Source organism: Canis lupus, chromosome 15 (assembly GCF_003254725.2).
Source record: "Canis lupus dingo isolate Sandy chromosome 15, ASM325472v2, whole genome shotgun sequence".
Lineage (NCBI taxonomy): Eukaryota > Metazoa > Chordata > Mammalia > Carnivora > Canidae > Canis > Canis lupus.
Genome location: NC_064257.1, coordinates 15,310,509 through 15,328,145, shown reverse-complemented (window position 1 = coordinate 15,328,145; position 17,637 = coordinate 15,310,509). Strand labels below are relative to the sequence as shown.

Here is a 17,637-nt window from a genome sequence, read left to right as displayed (position 1 = left end):
CGGCCTTGGCTCATTGCAGGAAGGGGTGGAGCCTGATCTCAGACTATGCTCCGGTTGAGGTTACAGCGAGGACTGCGCTCGCAGTTACCGAAGGCTTATCATGGAGACGAACGGGTTGGGGTGAGTTCTCTGCACCACGCCGGATGGCCAGTCTTCCAACTCAGGAATATGTCCCTATACCCCTTTCCCAGCCTGGAGAGCTCCCAATCTGACTCCAGTCTCTGGAATCCCGAGTCCTCCACCCATGGATTCCCGAGACTTTTACTGAGGGTTTGCCGCTAGGCCTTTCTAATCCTCAGTTAGGATCCGTATTTTGGAACCGTCTATTCTGATTCCTCATTCACTGTCCCCAGCTTGGGGACCTACCAGCTTCCGAGCTAGCCCATTGATACCCCCCGTTCCTGACATTTCTGATCCAAAGACCCCGATCAATCCTTACTGGACTTTCATTCTGCCCTTCCCCCAGTCTCTTTGAGCTTGGGGAAGTTGGGACTGTGTGGGAGATAGAGGCCCCAGCGCGGGCCCTTCTAGTCTTGTGCACTATCTGATAGGCAAGGAGGAGGCGGAATGGGTGGGGAGTCCCACTTAGAAGCTGGCCTGGAGAAGGCAGATAGTGTGGTGCAGTGAATCCGCCTTAAGAACCTGGGCCTTCCCCAACCCCTGGCCTAGCTTACTGACACCTACCACCTCTCCCCATCCTGATCTCCAGATCCCAGGGTTTTCCAGAGCTGAAGAATGACACGTTCCTGCGAGCAGCCTGGGGAGAAGACACAGACTACACTCCAGTTTGGTGCATGCGGCAGGCAGGCCGCTACTTACCAGGTCTGGAGTCTAAGTGAAACTCTGGAGGGTGAAAAGTTTTTGAGGGGAAGGGGAGGGATCCAGAGGTTCCTCAAGGTCGAGCCCTGCATTTCCTCTTCCATTGGCAGAGTTTAAGGAAACTCGGGCTGCCCAGGACTTTTTCAGCACCTGTCGCTCCCCAGAGGCCTGCTGTGAATTGACTTTGCAGGTGAGGCCTCCACAGAAAAGGGAGGGATATATGCCCTCAGCTTGCCTCCTAGTAACCTGTCTTCTATTCCCTACAGCCACTTCGTCGCTTCCCTCTGGATGCTGCCATCATCTTCTCCGACATCCTTGTTGTACCCCAGGTACCTGCTCAAACCTGATGGGTAAGAAAGGGTAAAGATAGTCAAGGCTCAAAATAAGCACTTAATCCTCACTGGACAGAGGGAAGACCATGGGCTGAAAGATGGAGTGTGGCCAAGTTTCATTCTCCTTTTTTTCCTTCTTGGCATGGGCTGAACAGAGCCTTTCCTCCTAGAGTTACAGGTTGGGAATCCAGATATTTTCTTTCCGTCCAGGCACTAGGTATGGAGGTGACTATGGTGCCTGGCAAAGGGCCCAGCTTCCCAGAGCCATTAAGAGAAGAACGGGACTTAGAACGCCTCCGGGATCCAGCAGCAGTGGCCTCTGAACTAGGCTATGTGTTCCAGGCCATCACCCTCACCCGACAACGGCTGGCTGGGCGTGTGCCACTGATTGGCTTTGCTGGTGCCCCGGTAATGTGGAACAGGGCAGGGACTTGGGCATGGGGAAAACACTGGCAGGTCTGGTGTAGACAAGGGAAGGAAGTATCAGCCTGGCTTCTACACCTGTGATATTCTCTTTGTATTCTTTTGCAGTGGACTCTGATGACATACATGATTGAGGGTGGTAGCTCAAGCACCATGGCTCAGGCCAAGCGTTGGCTTTACCAGAAACCACAGGCTAGTCACCAGCTGCTTCGAATCCTCACTGATGCTCTGGTCCCATATCTGGTGGGACAAGTGGCTGCTGGCGCCCAGGTGGGTCCTGAGGGAGAGAAATAGGCTGGGCTCTAGAAGGATGAGAAGTAACAGAGTTCCCTACACTTGAGAGGGTAGGTGTGTTAATAATGCCAGGCAGGAAAGAAGCTTGGCTTGCAACGATCTGGCTGAAACAGCTAGGTCCACCTTGTCATTGACATTGGCAATGCTATTTGTGTTCAAAGACCAATGCTAGCACTGGGATCTGGAGATGGCAAAACTTTTTGAATGGAATTGGATTTATAGGCTTAGGCAGTATGAGGATCCAAAATCACTAGGGGAAAATTGAGACACTTTGTGTGTGTGGGGCTTGAGATACTTCGTGTTTGTATGTTATGTATTTCTCTTTACTAACCCCCAACTGTAGGCATTGCAGCTCTTTGAGTCCCATGCAGGGCACCTTGGCCCACAGCTCTTCAATAAGTTTGCCCTGCCCTATGTCCGTGATGTGGCCAAGCGAGTGAAGGCCAGGGTGCAGGAGGCAGGCCTGGCACCAGTGCCTATGGTAAGGATGGAGGGTGAAGAAGTGAAGGTGGGCCTGTGGAACTTTCAGGGTATGTCCTGCATGGGCTGAAGTGACCACTAGAGGGCAGCAGAGGTGCAGCCAAGATAAGTTAGTTGGCATAGCAAGGCCCTTTGTAGCTTCAGAAATCTGTCCTTTCCTTCAGATCATCTTTGCTAAAGATGGACATTTTGCCCTGGAGGAGCTGGCCCAAGCTGGCTACGAGGTGGTTGGGCTTGACTGGACAGTGGCCCCAGAGAAAGCCCGGTGAGTGATAGAGGGTGTGGTGGAGAGGGTACAGTTGCCCTATGTGCAGTCACCAGAACGTGGCACTGACTCTGCTTTCAGGGAGCGTGTGGGGAAGATGGTGACCTTACAGGGCAACCTGGACCCCTGTGCTCTGTATGCATCTGAGGTAACCAGGGTCCCTATATATGAGTTTGTGTACTCCCATGGTTGTGGATATGGTCGTATTATTGTGTGTCTTTATTGTATGTTTGTTTCTCTATACATACCATGTGAGCTCAAGGAAAGCAAAAGTTTCTTTTTATAGTTGTCTGGCCTGTACTAAGCATCAAGTAAACTGTTTTGAATTAATGACTGAATGAGTAACACTGAGTAGGAGCATGCCTATGAGTGTGTGTCATGATTATGTATAGGGAGTACAGGGGCTTGCTGGCCCCCTGTAGTGAGTGCCTTGTTGGTCCTCCAGGAGGAGATCGGACGGCTGGTGCAGAAGATGCTGGACGACTTTGGGCCACAGCGTTATATTGCCAACCTGGGCCATGGACTCTACCCTGATATGGACCCAGAACACGTGGGGGCCTTTGTGGATGCCGTGCATAAATACTCACGTCTGCTTCGACAGAACTGAGCTTACACATTCACCCTCAACTACCACTAACAAAGATGATGTTTCTAGAAGAATAAAAATTCTAGAGTTGGAGTTTAGCATATGGTTTCATGTGTGGAAGATCTTTGCCCTTACCCTCAGTTCCTTCTTAGCCTCTGCTGCTTCCATGGGGCCCCTTTCTGCATCTTCTCCAAGTCATAGGAGCTCAGGTATCAATGAGTATATATTGTAGGACTTACTGTCAGGACCTCACCACCATCCTGCTCTCAGCTCTCGGAGCCTGAGGGCTACGTGGGGTTAGGTAAAACTTCCTAGCAGCTAAAGCTATTACATTTGCAGAGAAATGGGGTCTCCACAGTATACAAGGCCAAACTGATAGGGATTTGTGTCTGGGGATGGTGGGGAGTATAGATCAGAGTGGCATAGAAATTGCCAGGATATTTTAGAGAGGCCTGTTCAGGAAAATAGAATATAGGTGAGCTGGGAGAAGGTGAGAGGCCTTCAGCTTTGATACCAAAAGATGGGGGGAAGACATAAAGACTCCGAGCTAGGATGCTTAGGATTAGACTTATTTAGAATTGCATTTTTGAGGTGAGAAGGCCTCTGAGGCCAAAAAAGCCCTATGGCACACATCGTTGCTCTGCATTCTTTTCTGAGCATACCCTCTAATTTTCTTAGGACCTTGGTATTTCTGCCCATCATAGTGGTACCTATTTCCTGGGACAAGGTCTGAGGTGCCTGTGAGCTCTGGAGAGGGGTGTGGTGTGGCAGGAAATTCTTCATTTGTCATTCCACATCTCCTTAGACCATTAGGGACCCATTGCTCTATAGGTCCAATCAATTCCCTGTCCCAGCCTGGGGCAGAGCAAGAGAGAAAGAGAAGGGCCCCATTTATTGAGAGAACACAATTCTGATTTTAGAAAAATGATATTTTCTGTGATCCATGATTTATTCATAGAAAAGCACTGTGATTTCACACACCTGCTATAAAACGGCAATTGTGATACAGAAATGGGAGTGGCTTTTTTTTTTTTTTTTTTAAAGCAGCCTGTTGGGCTGAGAGGTTGTGGAGGCCCACGGCTGGATAGTTAGACTTAAATAGCCACAAACAGCAAAAATGACTTACTGGTTAGTTTTGAGGAAAAGAAAAAGTGACATAGTTTGTCAAAGAAAGGAACATAAAGCAGACAAGTCCTTAGTTCACACTCTAGCTATACCACCCCTTCCCTATTACACCCCACCCCTACTTGGGAACTAAAACATGAAACAGTAAACACCAAGACACTGGCATCCAAATGACTCTTCTGAACGCCCCTGCTACCTCCTATAATAATTCCAGGCTGAGCACAGGAGCGAAGAAGGTAGAAGGAACATGATACACCAGAGGTCAGCTAGGGCTAAGACAGGCATTACCTGCTAGGGGTAGAAACTACTCAGAAAGGGAAAGGCCAAATGCATTCCAGCCCCAGCCTCCAGAACAGTGACTAGTGGGCAGGCAAAGGAAGCTTGAGGTAGAAAGGCAAGGGAAGAAAGCAAGTACCAGGCAAGAAGAACTGGAGCTGGATGAGTCACTCTTAGGGTAAAGGGAGACTGGTACTTAGGAGCTTGCTGAGAAAATGGTGAATAAGGGAGCCAAGGTGATGGGGAACGTGTTTAGCTGGTGAGAGATGAAGAACAGGAAAGAGATCTGGCAAAAAAGCGACACATTCATGCAGATTCTCAAACAAATTTACAGACGTACATGTCAAAATATACACACACATATAAAGACAGACCAAAGGAGAACAAGCATACACACAAACATGTTTATGCACATGCATCCATGTGTGCCCCCCACTAAACATGCATTGACAAACATGAACACACACGAATATGTGTTCTTACGTGTTCACGAATGTGTATACTCTCACACAGAAACCCACAGTCCAGCACACAGACACGTACTCACACAGACCTGACACACACTTAAGTATATGTGCAAGACACGTATGCACAGATACATCTATGCACACAGACACATGTACTTAGTCATACAGATACACACACATAGAGATAAAACCAGATACTCAACAAAAGCTGACCAGAGTAGATGAATATTATGAGCTCAGTGGCCTCCCAGACCATCACCCTCCGCCCGCACTTATTTCTCAGGAGCTCAACAGGCTCCTGTGTGTGGCAGGAGCAAGAGCTTCACTGTCCTTGTGGCTTTATGAGGCAAGAGTCTAAGTCCAGTCCTGGCTCTGCCCCTCTCCCACCACTGGGCTACAGATGCCCTGTGTCTGCAGGCTGGGGTTTCTGCATAGACTAGACCTGGGATTTTTTCTAACTGGCCATTGTTCTCCCTGCCACCCCCACTCTTCCACTGCAAACTGTATATATTCTGCAAGGGAAACCTGAGAAATGGTTGTGTCTCCTCAGAAAACAAGACTATCTTCCCACCCATAACTACTTCAAGTACCCATCAAATTAGAACCAGAATTATAAATAGTTACAACTTTACAATGTAATTGGCAACACATATACTATACTATTTACAGTACCATAAATGCTTCTGTTTCTCTGGTTAAGCAATCCCTGAGACGGAACAGTGTTCTGTGTTTGCCAAGGGAGAGGGGGCCAATGCCCAGGACACGCAGGATATAGGGGCGTGAGGTGGCCTGTTGTGGGATTTCTGATCGATCTGCAGGGCCCAGCTCCTTCAGGAACAGTGGGCTGTAGTGAAAACCTTGCCAAGGAAGGCATATTGGCTAGAGTTGGACTCTCCCATGCTTAGCCCTGTGGTGCTTTGGCTTTAGCCACAAGTGCTCAGAGTCCTCTCAGGGTGGACAAATGTTTCAGTGTCCTTGGCCTGACCTGGTACCTGGGAGCCCAGGCTGCCCCGGCAGTCAACTCTCTACTTTCTCAGCCAAAGCGCTCTCGCACCAGCAGCATCAGCTTCTTCTTGCCTTTGTAGATTTGTTTGAGGTTGTCGATGAATTGGGCAAACTGTAGGTGGCCATCCTGGGGCAGCAGGAAGGTCTCCCGAGCCTTGCTCAGAAACTCAATGAACTCTCCGTAGTGGCGAGGGCTTATGTGTGTCAGGCGTGAGTGTGTAGTGTTGATATAGGCATTGATGGTGGCATCCAGCAACTGGCGCAGTGGAGCTTTGTCGGTGGACATGAGCTTTCCTGAGCTGCGGCGGCCTGGGATGCCAGCCAGGCCAGGTGCAGTCACTGTACAGCGCCGCAAGATGTCTGAAAGCACTGTGGCACAGTGCACGCTTTTCACCACTAGGGGAATGAGGGCGGCCAGCTCATTTTTGCCCAGAGAGTGGCTGAGGGCACAGGCCCAGAGCACATCATTGATGGCTGGATGGGTATCCTGGTTGTAGGCCAGGTTGAGATGGCTCATGGCCAGTGAGGCCAACTTGAAGGCACGTAGCGGATAGCCACGGAGCTCCATGTAGCGGGCAATGGTGAACAGTTGTGAATGGGTCATGCCACCAGTGGCAGCATCAATGGCAATCTGGTAGGCTGCCTCAAAGGCGATGTGGTCTTTCTCACAGAGCGTGAGGGCTGACAGGGCACAGCTCTGGGGATCCTTCATGGCACACTGCAGGGCCAGTGTGCGAGCACAACTAGCCAGCTCCTCCCGCTGGGGATAGTCAAGACTGAGGCGCAGGATGGTGGTGTGGGATACAGCTGTGGCGGCCACAATGCTAGTAGCTTCAGTGGGGGTGAAGAGTGTGTACCAGCTCTGCAAAATGCTTACCAGGGCCCGCACACCTGTCAAGGAGAGCCGGAGCTCAGCCATGGCCATCTGGGTCCCAAACCAGGGCTGCCCAGATTACCACCTGGGGGCAGAACTTGGCCCACAGAGATGAGTTCTCCCTCCTCCTCAGCAGCCTTGAGATGATCTGAGGCAAACCAGAGAGCATCCCAGGTGGCCAGACCTTGTTTAGGGTCTCTTCCCATCCCTTCCTTCCCCAAGTCAGAGGGTTGAAGATTTCTGCAGGTGCTCTCAAGCCCCTCCCATGGATGGAGCAGCAGAGCCTGTGGTCTACCTGCCCCCAGGCAGGGGTTGCAGATCTACCTGGGGGTTTAGCTGAAGTGGAGCCTTTCAGGGTAGAGTCTTATCTTGGGACTTTGGGTTCTAGATGGTGCTGAGACTCCAAGTTGTTTGGGGTTTTTCAGAAGCATAGACAGATGGACCAAACCACTGGGCCAAGCACCTCCCAAGGGTGCACTTGTATACTGGTGATGAAAATTCATTCTCTCAAACATGTCTCTGATTGGAGGGCCAAAGTGCTGCTGACATCAGGGTATGGTCCAAGCAGTGAGGGCAGAGCCTGGGCTAGCTAAACAAAGGCTATCTTTCCTACCAGCAGCCCCATTCTTCCCCAGACCACCAGTAATAGGAATATGAGAACTCTGAGGATTCTCTGTCTTGTTCTATGAGTAGAGCCTAGGAACTCCTTTCCCCTGGGAGTTAGAGGGAGGTGGGAGACTCACCCACTTCTGTAGCACATGTCACCAACCACCGCACCATTTCCCGGCGCCTCCAGTTAAGAGTTGATAAGGTCATCCTCATCACCTGGGCAAAAAAGAGGCATTTCCACTTAGCTAAGCATAACTGTTAGGACTTCTTCATCCCCACTTCCCCCTGCCATTCATTTACACAACAAGTATTTACTGGTGCTTTAAGCAGCCATCTTTCTCCTGATAAGTACAGACAGGTTTGTTTAATTTCTGTCCACCCCTCCCACCAATCAGGTAGAAGGCTTTTCTGATGACCTGTAACAAATAAAGTCCTTATTATCACACCTTGCTTGACTTGACTTGGAAGGATGGGGGTGGGTGGGGAGAAAATGAGAGCCCTATGGAGCCTAAAGCTACATAAGGACATTGCTTCTGTCCTTAACTTCAAAATGGAGCTGAATTTACAGAGTTCTTACCTAGAGGCCTAGCTGACAAGTTGTGTTCTGGGGACACAGAAAGAACCAGGCTTGGCTGGTTCAGGCCCAGGGCCTCTGGGATCTTATCTTCTACTGATGATCCCTAGACCAGAAGCCTAAAGCAGGAATGACCCACTCCTCCTTCATACCTGTAACCCCAGCTCCAGGGCCACATTGAGCAGGGTGCTGTCAGTACTACTGTCAGTGGGAGTGGCAATCTTGAATGCATCTTGGGCCAGTTTGAAGATGAGAGAGGAAGAATGGATGTGCTTCTGTATTGCTTCCAGAATCGTTCGGAGCCTCAGAGTGTCCCCTATAGGTGCAGAGACAAAGGGCAGTGACAGGTCTTCTTTAAAGCCTCCCTGAACAGTCCACTGATCACATAGGTACTAGCTGAACTGGCTACTATCAATTCACTGAATGCCTCTGAATGCAACCATCCCTTTTGGGCAGACAAGCTCTGTCTCCACTAAACCCACTGGAGACTGCTTCCTTCACCAGGCACCCACATGAATTCACTTCTCTCCACCTTTTCATTTTCCTCTACCCTTCACCTTCTTCCCTCAGACTCCTTAAGTCCCAGAAATAATTTTTATGAACACTTGACTTTTGAGAGCTAATTACAGAGGACATAGGAAGCTACGCTATTATCAAAAAAGTATGCTAATCCCATTGATTGCCTCCCACTGCAGCTTCCTAGAGCAAAAAGGAGCTGGGCTACCACTTCCCATTCAGCAGGCAAGGATTCTATACAAAGTACTAGTGCACAGAGTTAAACATATCACTGGAAGGGCATGTATACTATATGAAGTGAAGGTCACTGTATAAAGGTAATATATGAAAGACTGGTGTATTTTATGAAGGGATAAAATGGAAAGATAGAACAAAAAGTAGGTCTTCTTTGACAAAGAGGTGTAGTGATAAGAGTATATAGGCTTTGGAATGAAATGCATTGGGAATTGAACCTAGTTTAGCCATTTACTAATTCAGTTTCTTCATCTATAAAATAGAAACAAACTTTAGGGTTGTAAAAATTATAGATAACATATATAGTTAATATTCTATGATCCTACTTTTGTAAATAAAGATAAATAGCAACGTGTGTGTGTGTATGGTGTATGAGTGCATATACATGGTCAGAAAATCTCCAGGAATATTTATACCAATGTCTTAGCAGTAGTTATCTTTTGATGTCAGAGTTATGGGAGAGATTACCTTTATTCTTCTATCATCTTTAAAAACAATTTTTAAAATTAACAGACTTCATGTTATTTATGTTTTAAAAGATTTATTTGGGGGAGAGGGGCAAAGGGAGAGGGAGAGTCTCAAGCAGACTGCACTGAATGCAGAGCCTGACATGGGGCCACATCCCACAACCCTGAGATCATGGTCTGAGCTGAAACCAAGAGCTGGACACTCAACTAACTGAACCACCCAGCCACCCCAGACTTCATATTTTTTAAGTAGTTGTAGGTTTATAGAAAATTGAGCAGACAGTACAGAAAGTTCTTATATACCCTGTCCCCACTTCCAGTTTCCCCTATTATTATTATTATTATTATTATTATTTTTAATTTCACCATCTGCTGAGCAGCCCATGCAGAAGGAGGTATTTTTTAGGACTACAGAGAGAGGCAGAGACATAGGCAGAGGGACCCTGATGTGGGACTTGATCCCAGGACCCCGGATCATGACTTGAGCCAAAGGCAGATGCTCAACAACTGAGCCACTTGGATGCCCCATCCCCTATTATTAAGGTCTTACATTAACGTGGTACATTTGACTAACCAACATTGACATATTATTATTAACTGAAGACCACAGTTTACATTAGGGTCCACTGTGTTATGTAGTTCTATGGGTTTTAATAAAGGCATGGCATGGTATTATGGACCCATCATTATTGTACAGCATAGATGGATTGCTTTCAATATCTCTTGTGCCTCCCTCTTCATGTCTCTCCTCATTCCCTCTAAGAATACTGATATTTTTATTGTCTCTATAATTTTGCCTTTTCCACAATGTCATACACTTGGAATCACAGTATGTAACCTTTCAGACTGGCTTCCTTCACCAAGCAATATACATTTAAGGTCGCTCCATGTTTTTTTTTTTAAATCTCGATAGCTCATTTCTTTTTATTGGGAAATAATATTGCATTATATGAGATGTACCGCAGTTTTTTAAAAATTAAATTTAATTAACATATACTGTATTACTATTTTCAGAGGTAGAACTTAGCGATTCATCTGTTACATGCCACACCCAGTCCTCAAAAGTGCCCTCCACAGTTTGTTTATCCAATAACCTTTGGAAGGACATCTTGGTTGCTTCTAGTTTTTGGCAGTTACAAATATAGCTGCTATAAACATCTGTGCGCGAGTTTTTGTGTGGACATGAGTTTTCAACTCATTTGGTAAAATACCTAGGAGCACGATGGTAAGCCTATGTTTAGCTTTGTAAAAAAACTGCCAAACTGTCTTCTTTGAAAGTGGCTGCACCTTTTGCATTACTACAAGCAGTGAGAGTTCCTGTTGCTCCATATCCTTACCAGTATTTGATGTCAATATTTTGGATTTTAGCCATTCTAATAGGTATGTAATGGTATCTCCTTTTTGTTTTAATTTTCATTTTCCTAATGACATATTAAGTAACTTGTTGGGAATTTGGCTATGATTGTATTAAAGCTACAGAGCAAGCTAGGAAGAACTAATGTAATAATAATATTGAGTATTCCTATCTATGGACATGGAAATTCTATTTATTTAGATCTTTGATTTCTTTCACCAAAGTTTTTTTTTTTGATTTATTTATTTATTCACGAGAGACACAGACTGAGAGAGAGAGAGAGAGAGACGCAGAGACATAGGCAGAGGGAGAAGCACAGGGAGTCTCTTCACAGGGAGCCTAATGTGGGACTCAATCCTGGATCCCAGGATCATGACCTGAGCTGAAGGCAGGCGCCCAACCGCTGAGCCACCCAGGCGTCCCTCATCAAAGTTTTATAGTTTCCCTCATATAGATCTTGTATATATTTTGTTAGATTTACTGAGTACTTTTTTAGAGGGTGCTAACGTAAATGTATTGTTTTTTTTTAAAGATTTTATTTATTCATGAGAGACACAGGGATAGGCAGAAGGAGAAGCAGGCTTCCTGCAGGGAGCCTAATATGGGACTTGATCCCAGGACCCTGGGATCACTACCTGAGCCAAAGGCAGATGCTCAACCACTGAGCTACCCAGGTGCCCCTAAATATATTGTTGTTATTTTTATTTTATTTTTTTAAAGATTTATTTATTCATGATAGACACACACACACACACACACACACACACACACACACAGAGGCAGAGACACAGGAGGAGGGAGAAGCAGGCTCCATGCCAGGAGCCCAACGTGGGACTCGATCCCGGGACTCCAGGAACGCGCCCTGGGCCAAAGGCAGGTGCTAAACTGCCGAGCCACCCAGGGATTCCCAATATATTGTTTTTAATTTCAAATTTCAATTGCTCATGGCTAGTATATAGGGAAGCAACTGACATACAATATAAATAAAAGTCAACTGCCTTCCTATATTCGTATGTTTTTGCCTACATACATATCTATTTATTTAAAGATGTTTCTTTTTCTAAAACTGCAGTATAGTTGACCCACAATGTTACATGTTACAGTTTCAAGTGTACAACATAGTGATTCAACTCTGTAAATTATGCTATGCTCACAAGTGTAGTGACCATCTGTCACCAAACAATGCTATTAGAACATGAGCGACTATATTCCCTATGTTGTACCTTTCATCCCTGTGACATGTTCATTCCATAACTGGAAGCGTGTATCTCCCACTCCCCTTTACCCATCTCGCCCATTCCCTTGCTTCTCTCCCTGCTGGCAACCACCAGTTTCTTTTCTGTATTTAGGGGTCTGCTTCTGCTTTTTCTTTATTCATTTGTTTTTTAGATTCCACATATAAGTGAAATCATATGGTAGACTTTTGTTTATATAGATTTTAAATTTTGCATGAAATCTTTAATTCTTAAAGTCAATAATCTCTAGGCTACAAACTAGGATGTTTTATGGGAACAGGTTCAAAGTATGCAATATGTGGAATACTTTTTTAAAAAATCTGCATTTAGAAAACAGTGATTTTTTTATGTATTAACCTTGTATCTTGCAACCTTGTTAGAGTCACTTATTCTAGTATTTTGTTGTTGTTGATTGAAATTTTCTTTATAGACAATCATCTCATTTGCATACAAAGGCAGTTTTATTTTTTCTTTCCTAATCTATACACCTCTTACTTCCTTTCTTGTCTTACTGCATTAGCCAGGACTTCCAGTATGATATTGAATGGGAGTGAGTGGGAAGGAACATTCTTATCTTATTCCTGATTTTCAGGTTAAAGTAACTAGTTTCTCTCCACTGAGTATGATGATAGCTACAGGTTCTTTGTAGATATTCTTTATAAAGTTGAGCTGGTTCTCTTCTATTCCTGGTTTGCTAAGTTGTTGTTTTTAAATCATGAATAGATGTTGGATTTTGTCAAATATTTTTCTTGCATATATTGATATATAACCTTTCTTCTCTAATCTGTTGATGTGATGGGTTACATTAATTGATTTTCTTTTTTAAGATTTTATTTATTTATTCATGAGAGACACAGAGAAAGAGGCAGAGACATTGATAGAGGGAGAAGTGGGCTCTTCGCAGGAAGCCCAAAGCAGGACTCGATCACCGGACCGGGATCACCCCTGAGCTGAAGTCAGATGCTCAACCACTGAGCCACCCAGGTGTCCCCATTAATTGATTTTCAAGTGCTGAATCAGCCTGGCATATCCCATTTTGTCCTGATATAGAATTCTTTTTATACTTTGTTGGATTCAATTTGCTAATATTTTGTTGAGGATTTTTGTACTTATATTCATGAGTGATACTGGTGTGCAGTTTTCCTTTCTTGTACTGTCTTTATCTGGTTTTGGTATTAGAGTAATGCTGGCCTCATAAGATGAGGTAGCTGTTCTCTCTGCTTCTATTTTCTAGAACAGATTTTAGACAGTTTGTATAGTTTATTCTTTAAATATTTGATGTAATTTGATTTCTCCATATTTAAGTTTTGGTGGATTGTGTTTTTCAAGGAATTGGTTCATCATTGAAGATATCAAATTTGTGGAAATACAGCTGTTCATAATTTTCCATTTATGATATTAGTAATTTATGTCTTCTCTTTTCTTGGTTAGTCTGGCTAGGTGTTTATCAATTTTATTGATCTTTTCAAAGAAGTACCTTTTGCTTTCATTGAGTTTTCTGCATTTTTTCCCATTTTCAATTTCATTGATTTTTTTCTCTAGTTTTTATTTCTTTTCTTCTGCTGGCTTTAAGTTTACATTGTTCTTCTTTAGTTTTCTAACATGGAAGCTTAGATTATTGATTTTATTTTATCCCCCCTCAGCTTTACTGAGATATAAAACATTGTGTAAGTTTAAGGCATACAGTGTGATTTGATATACATATTACAAATGATTATCACAATAAGGTTAATTAACATATTCATCACCTCTCATCATTTTCTTTTTTTTTTTTTTTTTAAATAAAAAATTAAGTGCTGTTTATTTACTGGGTGCCCAGAACCTCTCATCATTTTCTTTTTTTTTTTTTTTTTTTTTTTTTTTTTTTTCTCATCATTTTCTGTGTGTGTGTGTGTGTGTGTGTGTGTGTGTGTGTGTCTGTGGTGAGAACATTTATTTTCTTAAGGGAGACAAACCATAAGAGACTTAATAATAGGAAACAGAGTCGCTGGAGAGGAAGGGAGTGAGGGGATACGATAACTGGGTGATGGACATTAAAGAGGACACGTGATCTAATGAGCAATGGGTATTATGTAAGACTGATGAGTCACTGACCTCTACCTCTGAAACCAATAGTAATTATATGTTAATTGAATTCAATAAAATAAAAAAATAAAATTTATTCTCTTAGCAGATTTCAAGAATACAACACAGTACTGTTAACTACAATCATTGTGTCACACATTATATTCCAAGAACTATTTAATTGTAACAGAAAATCTGTACCTTTTAACCAAAATCTTCCCATTTCTCCCAGCCCTCAGGCCCTGGCAACCACCAATCTACTCTCTGTTTTTATGAGTTTGGCATTTTTAGATTCCACATATAAGTGAGACCATACCATATTTGTCTTTTTCTGATTTATATATATATACAGTGAAAACTAAACACAATGCCCTCAGGAGCATGTGTCATAAATGGCTGTGTTTTCTTTCTTTTTATGGCTGAATAAACTCCTCTGTGTGTGTGTGCACACTATATTTATCCATTGTTGGACACTTAGGTTGTTTCCAAATCTTGGCTATTGTGAATAATGCTGCAATGCAATCAATACAGGGGTGTAGATAACTCTTTGAGATAGTGATTTCATTTCCTTTGGATATACATTTGGAAGGATTGCTGGACCATATATGATAGTTCTACTTTAAATTTTTGAGGATGCTCCATGCTGTCTTCAAAAGTAGCTATACCAATTTGCATTTCTACAAACACTGCATTAGGTTTCCTTTTTCTCCATATCCTTGCCAACACTAACTCTCTCTCTTTTTTAATAATAACCATTCTAACAGGTGTGAGGTGATAGATTGATTTTAAATTTTCTTTCTTTTCTAACATATGCATTTAATGCTATAAATTTCCTTCCAAGCTGTTTTTGCTATATCCCATGTATTTTGATCACTTGTATTTTAACTTCCATTTAGTTCAAAATATTAAAAAATTTCTCGAGATTTCTTTGACCTACATGCAATTTATTTACTTATTTTTAATATTTTATTTATTTATTCATGACAGACACACACAGACAGAGGCAGCGACACAGGCAGAGGGAGAAGCAGGCTCCATGCAGGGAACCCAACGCAGGACTCAATCCTGGGTCTCCAGGATCACGCCCCAGGCTGAAGGCGGTGCTAAACCGCTGAGCCACCGGGGCTGCCCAACCTACATGCAATTTAGAAGTATGTTGTTTAACCTTCATGTTTTTGGGATTTTTCCAGTTATCCTTCTGTTATTGATTTCTAGTTTAATTCCACTGTGGTCTGAGAGCATACTTTGTATAATTTCTTTCAAATTACTTAGGTGTGTTTTATGGTCCAGAATGTGATCTGTCTTGGTGAATGTTCCACGCGAGCTTGAGAAGAATGTGCATGCTGTTCTTATTTGATGAAGTATTATATAAATGTAAATTGGATACAGTTCATGGATATTGCTATTTAGTTCAAGTATATCCTTACTAATTTTCTGCCTCCTGGATTTGTCAATTACTGATAGAAGGATGTTGAATCCTCCAACTACAATAGATTTGTCTATTTTGCTTTGCTCAGTTTTTACCTCACACTTTGGTGTTCTTTTGTTAAATACACATTAAGGATTATGATGTCTTCTGGAGAACTGACCCCTTTTATCACTAAGGAATAATCCTCTTTATCTCTGTAATTTTCCATGTATTGATGTTGTCTTGTCTTAAATTTATACAGGCACTCAAGCTTTCTTTTGATTTGTGTTAGCATGGTATACCTTTCTCCATGTTTTGTTGTTGTTGAACTCTGTGTTTAAGAAATATTTTTAAAGATGAAAAAAACAGGGCAGCTCCGGTGGCACAGCGGTTTAGCGCCACCTGCAGCCTAGGGTGTGATCCTGGAGACCCTGGATCGAGTCCCACGTCAGGCTCTCTTGCATGGTGCCTGCTTCTCCCTCTGCCTGTGTCTCTGCTGATCTCTCTCTGTCTCTATGAATAAATAAATAAAAAACAATCTTAAAAAAATAAAGATGAAAAATACAGACTGGCTAAACTACCATGCATGCTTTCCTGGGAGAGTATCTTTCCCAGACTCTTCCTGTTTTCAGTGCAGCTAGTCTGGCAGTAGGCTATAGGGTATGGAAAGTGAGGGCCAGGGTGCTGACACTCTTTGTTTGTTTAAAGCCCTGGCCTCTGTTTTTTCTTTTAAGAGAGAGAGTGCACAAGTGAGGGGAGGATTAAAGAGAGAGAATCTCAAGCAGGCTCCGTGCCCAAAACAGAGCCTGATGCAGGGCTTGATCCCAAGACCCTGAGATCCTGACCTGAGCTGAAATCAAAAGTCAGATCCTTAACTGACTGAGCCACTCAGGTGCTCTGGGCCTCTGTTTGAAAGGCAAAGCATATAAGTTCACTCACAGAGAAATTAAATATCTGCCTAAAGGTACTGAGATAAAGATGAAGCCCAGTGATGTTCAGTGTTTGTCCATAGGGCCTATTTGCTTGTTCTAGCACTCTTTACCAGTTTATTAATTTATCTATCTATCTAATTTGAGGTAAATATATATAATAAAACTTGCTATTTTAACCATTTTAAGTGTACAACTGAATGGTCACATTCAAAATGTTGTGTAAATATTACCACTATTTGTAAAACTTTAATCACCCCGGACAGAAGCCCCTGGTAAAACTCTAAACTACTTTCTGTCTTTAGTAATTTATCTGTTGTAGCTATTTCATACAAATGTAATCATATAATATTTATCATTTTGTATCTGGATTATTTCACTTAGCATGTCTTCAAGGTTCCCTCAAGTTGTAGCATGTTATCATAATGCCATTTCTTTTTATGATTTAATATCCATTTGTGTGTGTGTATATATATATACATATACATAATATATATATTTTTACTTATCCATGCTTATGTTGAAAGATACTTCAGTTGTTTCCAACCTTTGGCTGTTATGAATAATGCGGCAATGAACATTGATGTGTAAGTATCTTTTAGAATCCCTCTTTTCAACAGTTTTGGGTGTATACCTAGAAGCAGAATAACTGGGTAATATGGTAATTCTATTTAAAATTTTCAGGAGTGGGGTGCCTAGCTGGCTCAATCAGTGGAGCCTGTGACTCTTGCTCCTGGAGTCATGAATTCAGGCCCCACACTGGGTCTAGAGCTTACATTAAAAAAAAGGAAAAAAGTAAAATTTTCAGGAACTGTTTTCCAACAGCAGCTGTTGGAATGTTTGACATCCCAATTTCTCCACATCTTTGCCAACACTTGTTTTATTATTTTTTATAATAGCCATCCTAGTGGATGTAAGTAGTATCCCATTGTGGTTTTGATTTGTATTTCCTTAATGACTAATGATGTTGAGTATGTTTTCATTTGCTTATTACTTATATATCATCTTTGAAAAAATGTTTAAGTCTTGCATATTTTTAAATTGGGTTGTCTATGAGAGATCCTAACTCTGGGAAACGAACTAGGGGTGGTGGAAGGGGAGGTGGGCGGGTGGTGGGGGAACTTGGTGACGGGCACTGAGGGGGGCACTTGATGGGATGAGCACTGGGTGTTATTCTATATGTTGGCAAATTGAACACCAATAAAAAATAAATTTATAAAAAATTGGGTTGTCTTTTTGTTGTTGGGTTGTAATTCTTTATATATTTATTTATTAAGCCTTTATCAGATATAAAAAATTTA

The 17,637-nt window shown here is 43.0% G+C and overlaps 2 protein-coding genes across 4 annotated transcripts in view; one reads left to right on the top strand and one right to left on the bottom strand.

Annotated features, from left to right (window-relative positions):
- UROD (uroporphyrinogen decarboxylase) lies at window positions 1-4,242 on the top strand. Of its 3 annotated transcripts, XM_025420311.3 has the most exons (10): window positions 1-120; window positions 710-822; window positions 930-1,009; window positions 1,086-1,148; window positions 1,362-1,559; window positions 1,683-1,844; window positions 2,212-2,349; window positions 2,513-2,613; window positions 2,695-2,761; window positions 3,059-3,297. In XM_025420311.3, the coding sequence occupies exons 1-10, from the start codon at window positions 101-103 to the stop codon at window positions 3,218-3,220; spliced, it is 1,104 nt and encodes a 367-aa protein (XP_025276096.1). In that variant the 5' UTR covers window positions 1-100; the 3' UTR covers window positions 3,221-3,297. The 3 variants fall into 3 exon arrangements, with proteins under 3 accessions (XP_025276096.1, XP_035554836.1, XP_035554837.1); XM_035698943.2 differs by lacking the exon at window positions 2,695-2,761 and having other exon boundaries at window positions 3,059-4,242; XM_035698944.2 differs by lacking the exons at window positions 1-120; window positions 710-822; window positions 2,695-2,761 and having other exon boundaries at window positions 981-1,009; window positions 1,086-1,169; window positions 3,059-4,242.
- The window catches only part of ZSWIM5 (zinc finger SWIM-type containing 5), a 203,391-nt gene continuing 189,867 nt past the window's right edge, over window positions 4,114-17,637 (bottom strand). The window contains exons 12-14 of the mRNA XM_025420308.3: window positions 8,282-8,445; window positions 7,690-7,771; window positions 4,114-6,963 (exon numbers count right to left, since the gene is read on the bottom strand). Of these exons, the coding sequence (XP_025276093.1) occupies window positions 6,101-6,963; window positions 7,690-7,771; window positions 8,282-8,445 (1,109 nt within the window). The 3' untranslated portion in view covers window positions 4,114-6,100. The remainder of the gene's footprint in view (window positions 6,964-7,689; window positions 7,772-8,281; window positions 8,446-17,637) is intronic.

Excerpts from the sequence above, each read along its gene's own strand:
- UROD (XM_035698943.2), top strand. The coding sequence starts at position 101 with ATGGAGACGAACGGGTTGGG. Across the intron at positions 121-709 it reads ATGGAGACGAACGGGTTGGG|ATCCCAGGGTTTTCCAGAGC; the intron begins GTGAGTTCTCTG and ends CCTGATCTCCAG. Across the intron at positions 823-929 it reads GGCAGGCCGCTACTTACCAG|AGTTTAAGGAAACTCGGGCT; the intron begins GTCTGGAGTCTA and ends TTCCATTGGCAG.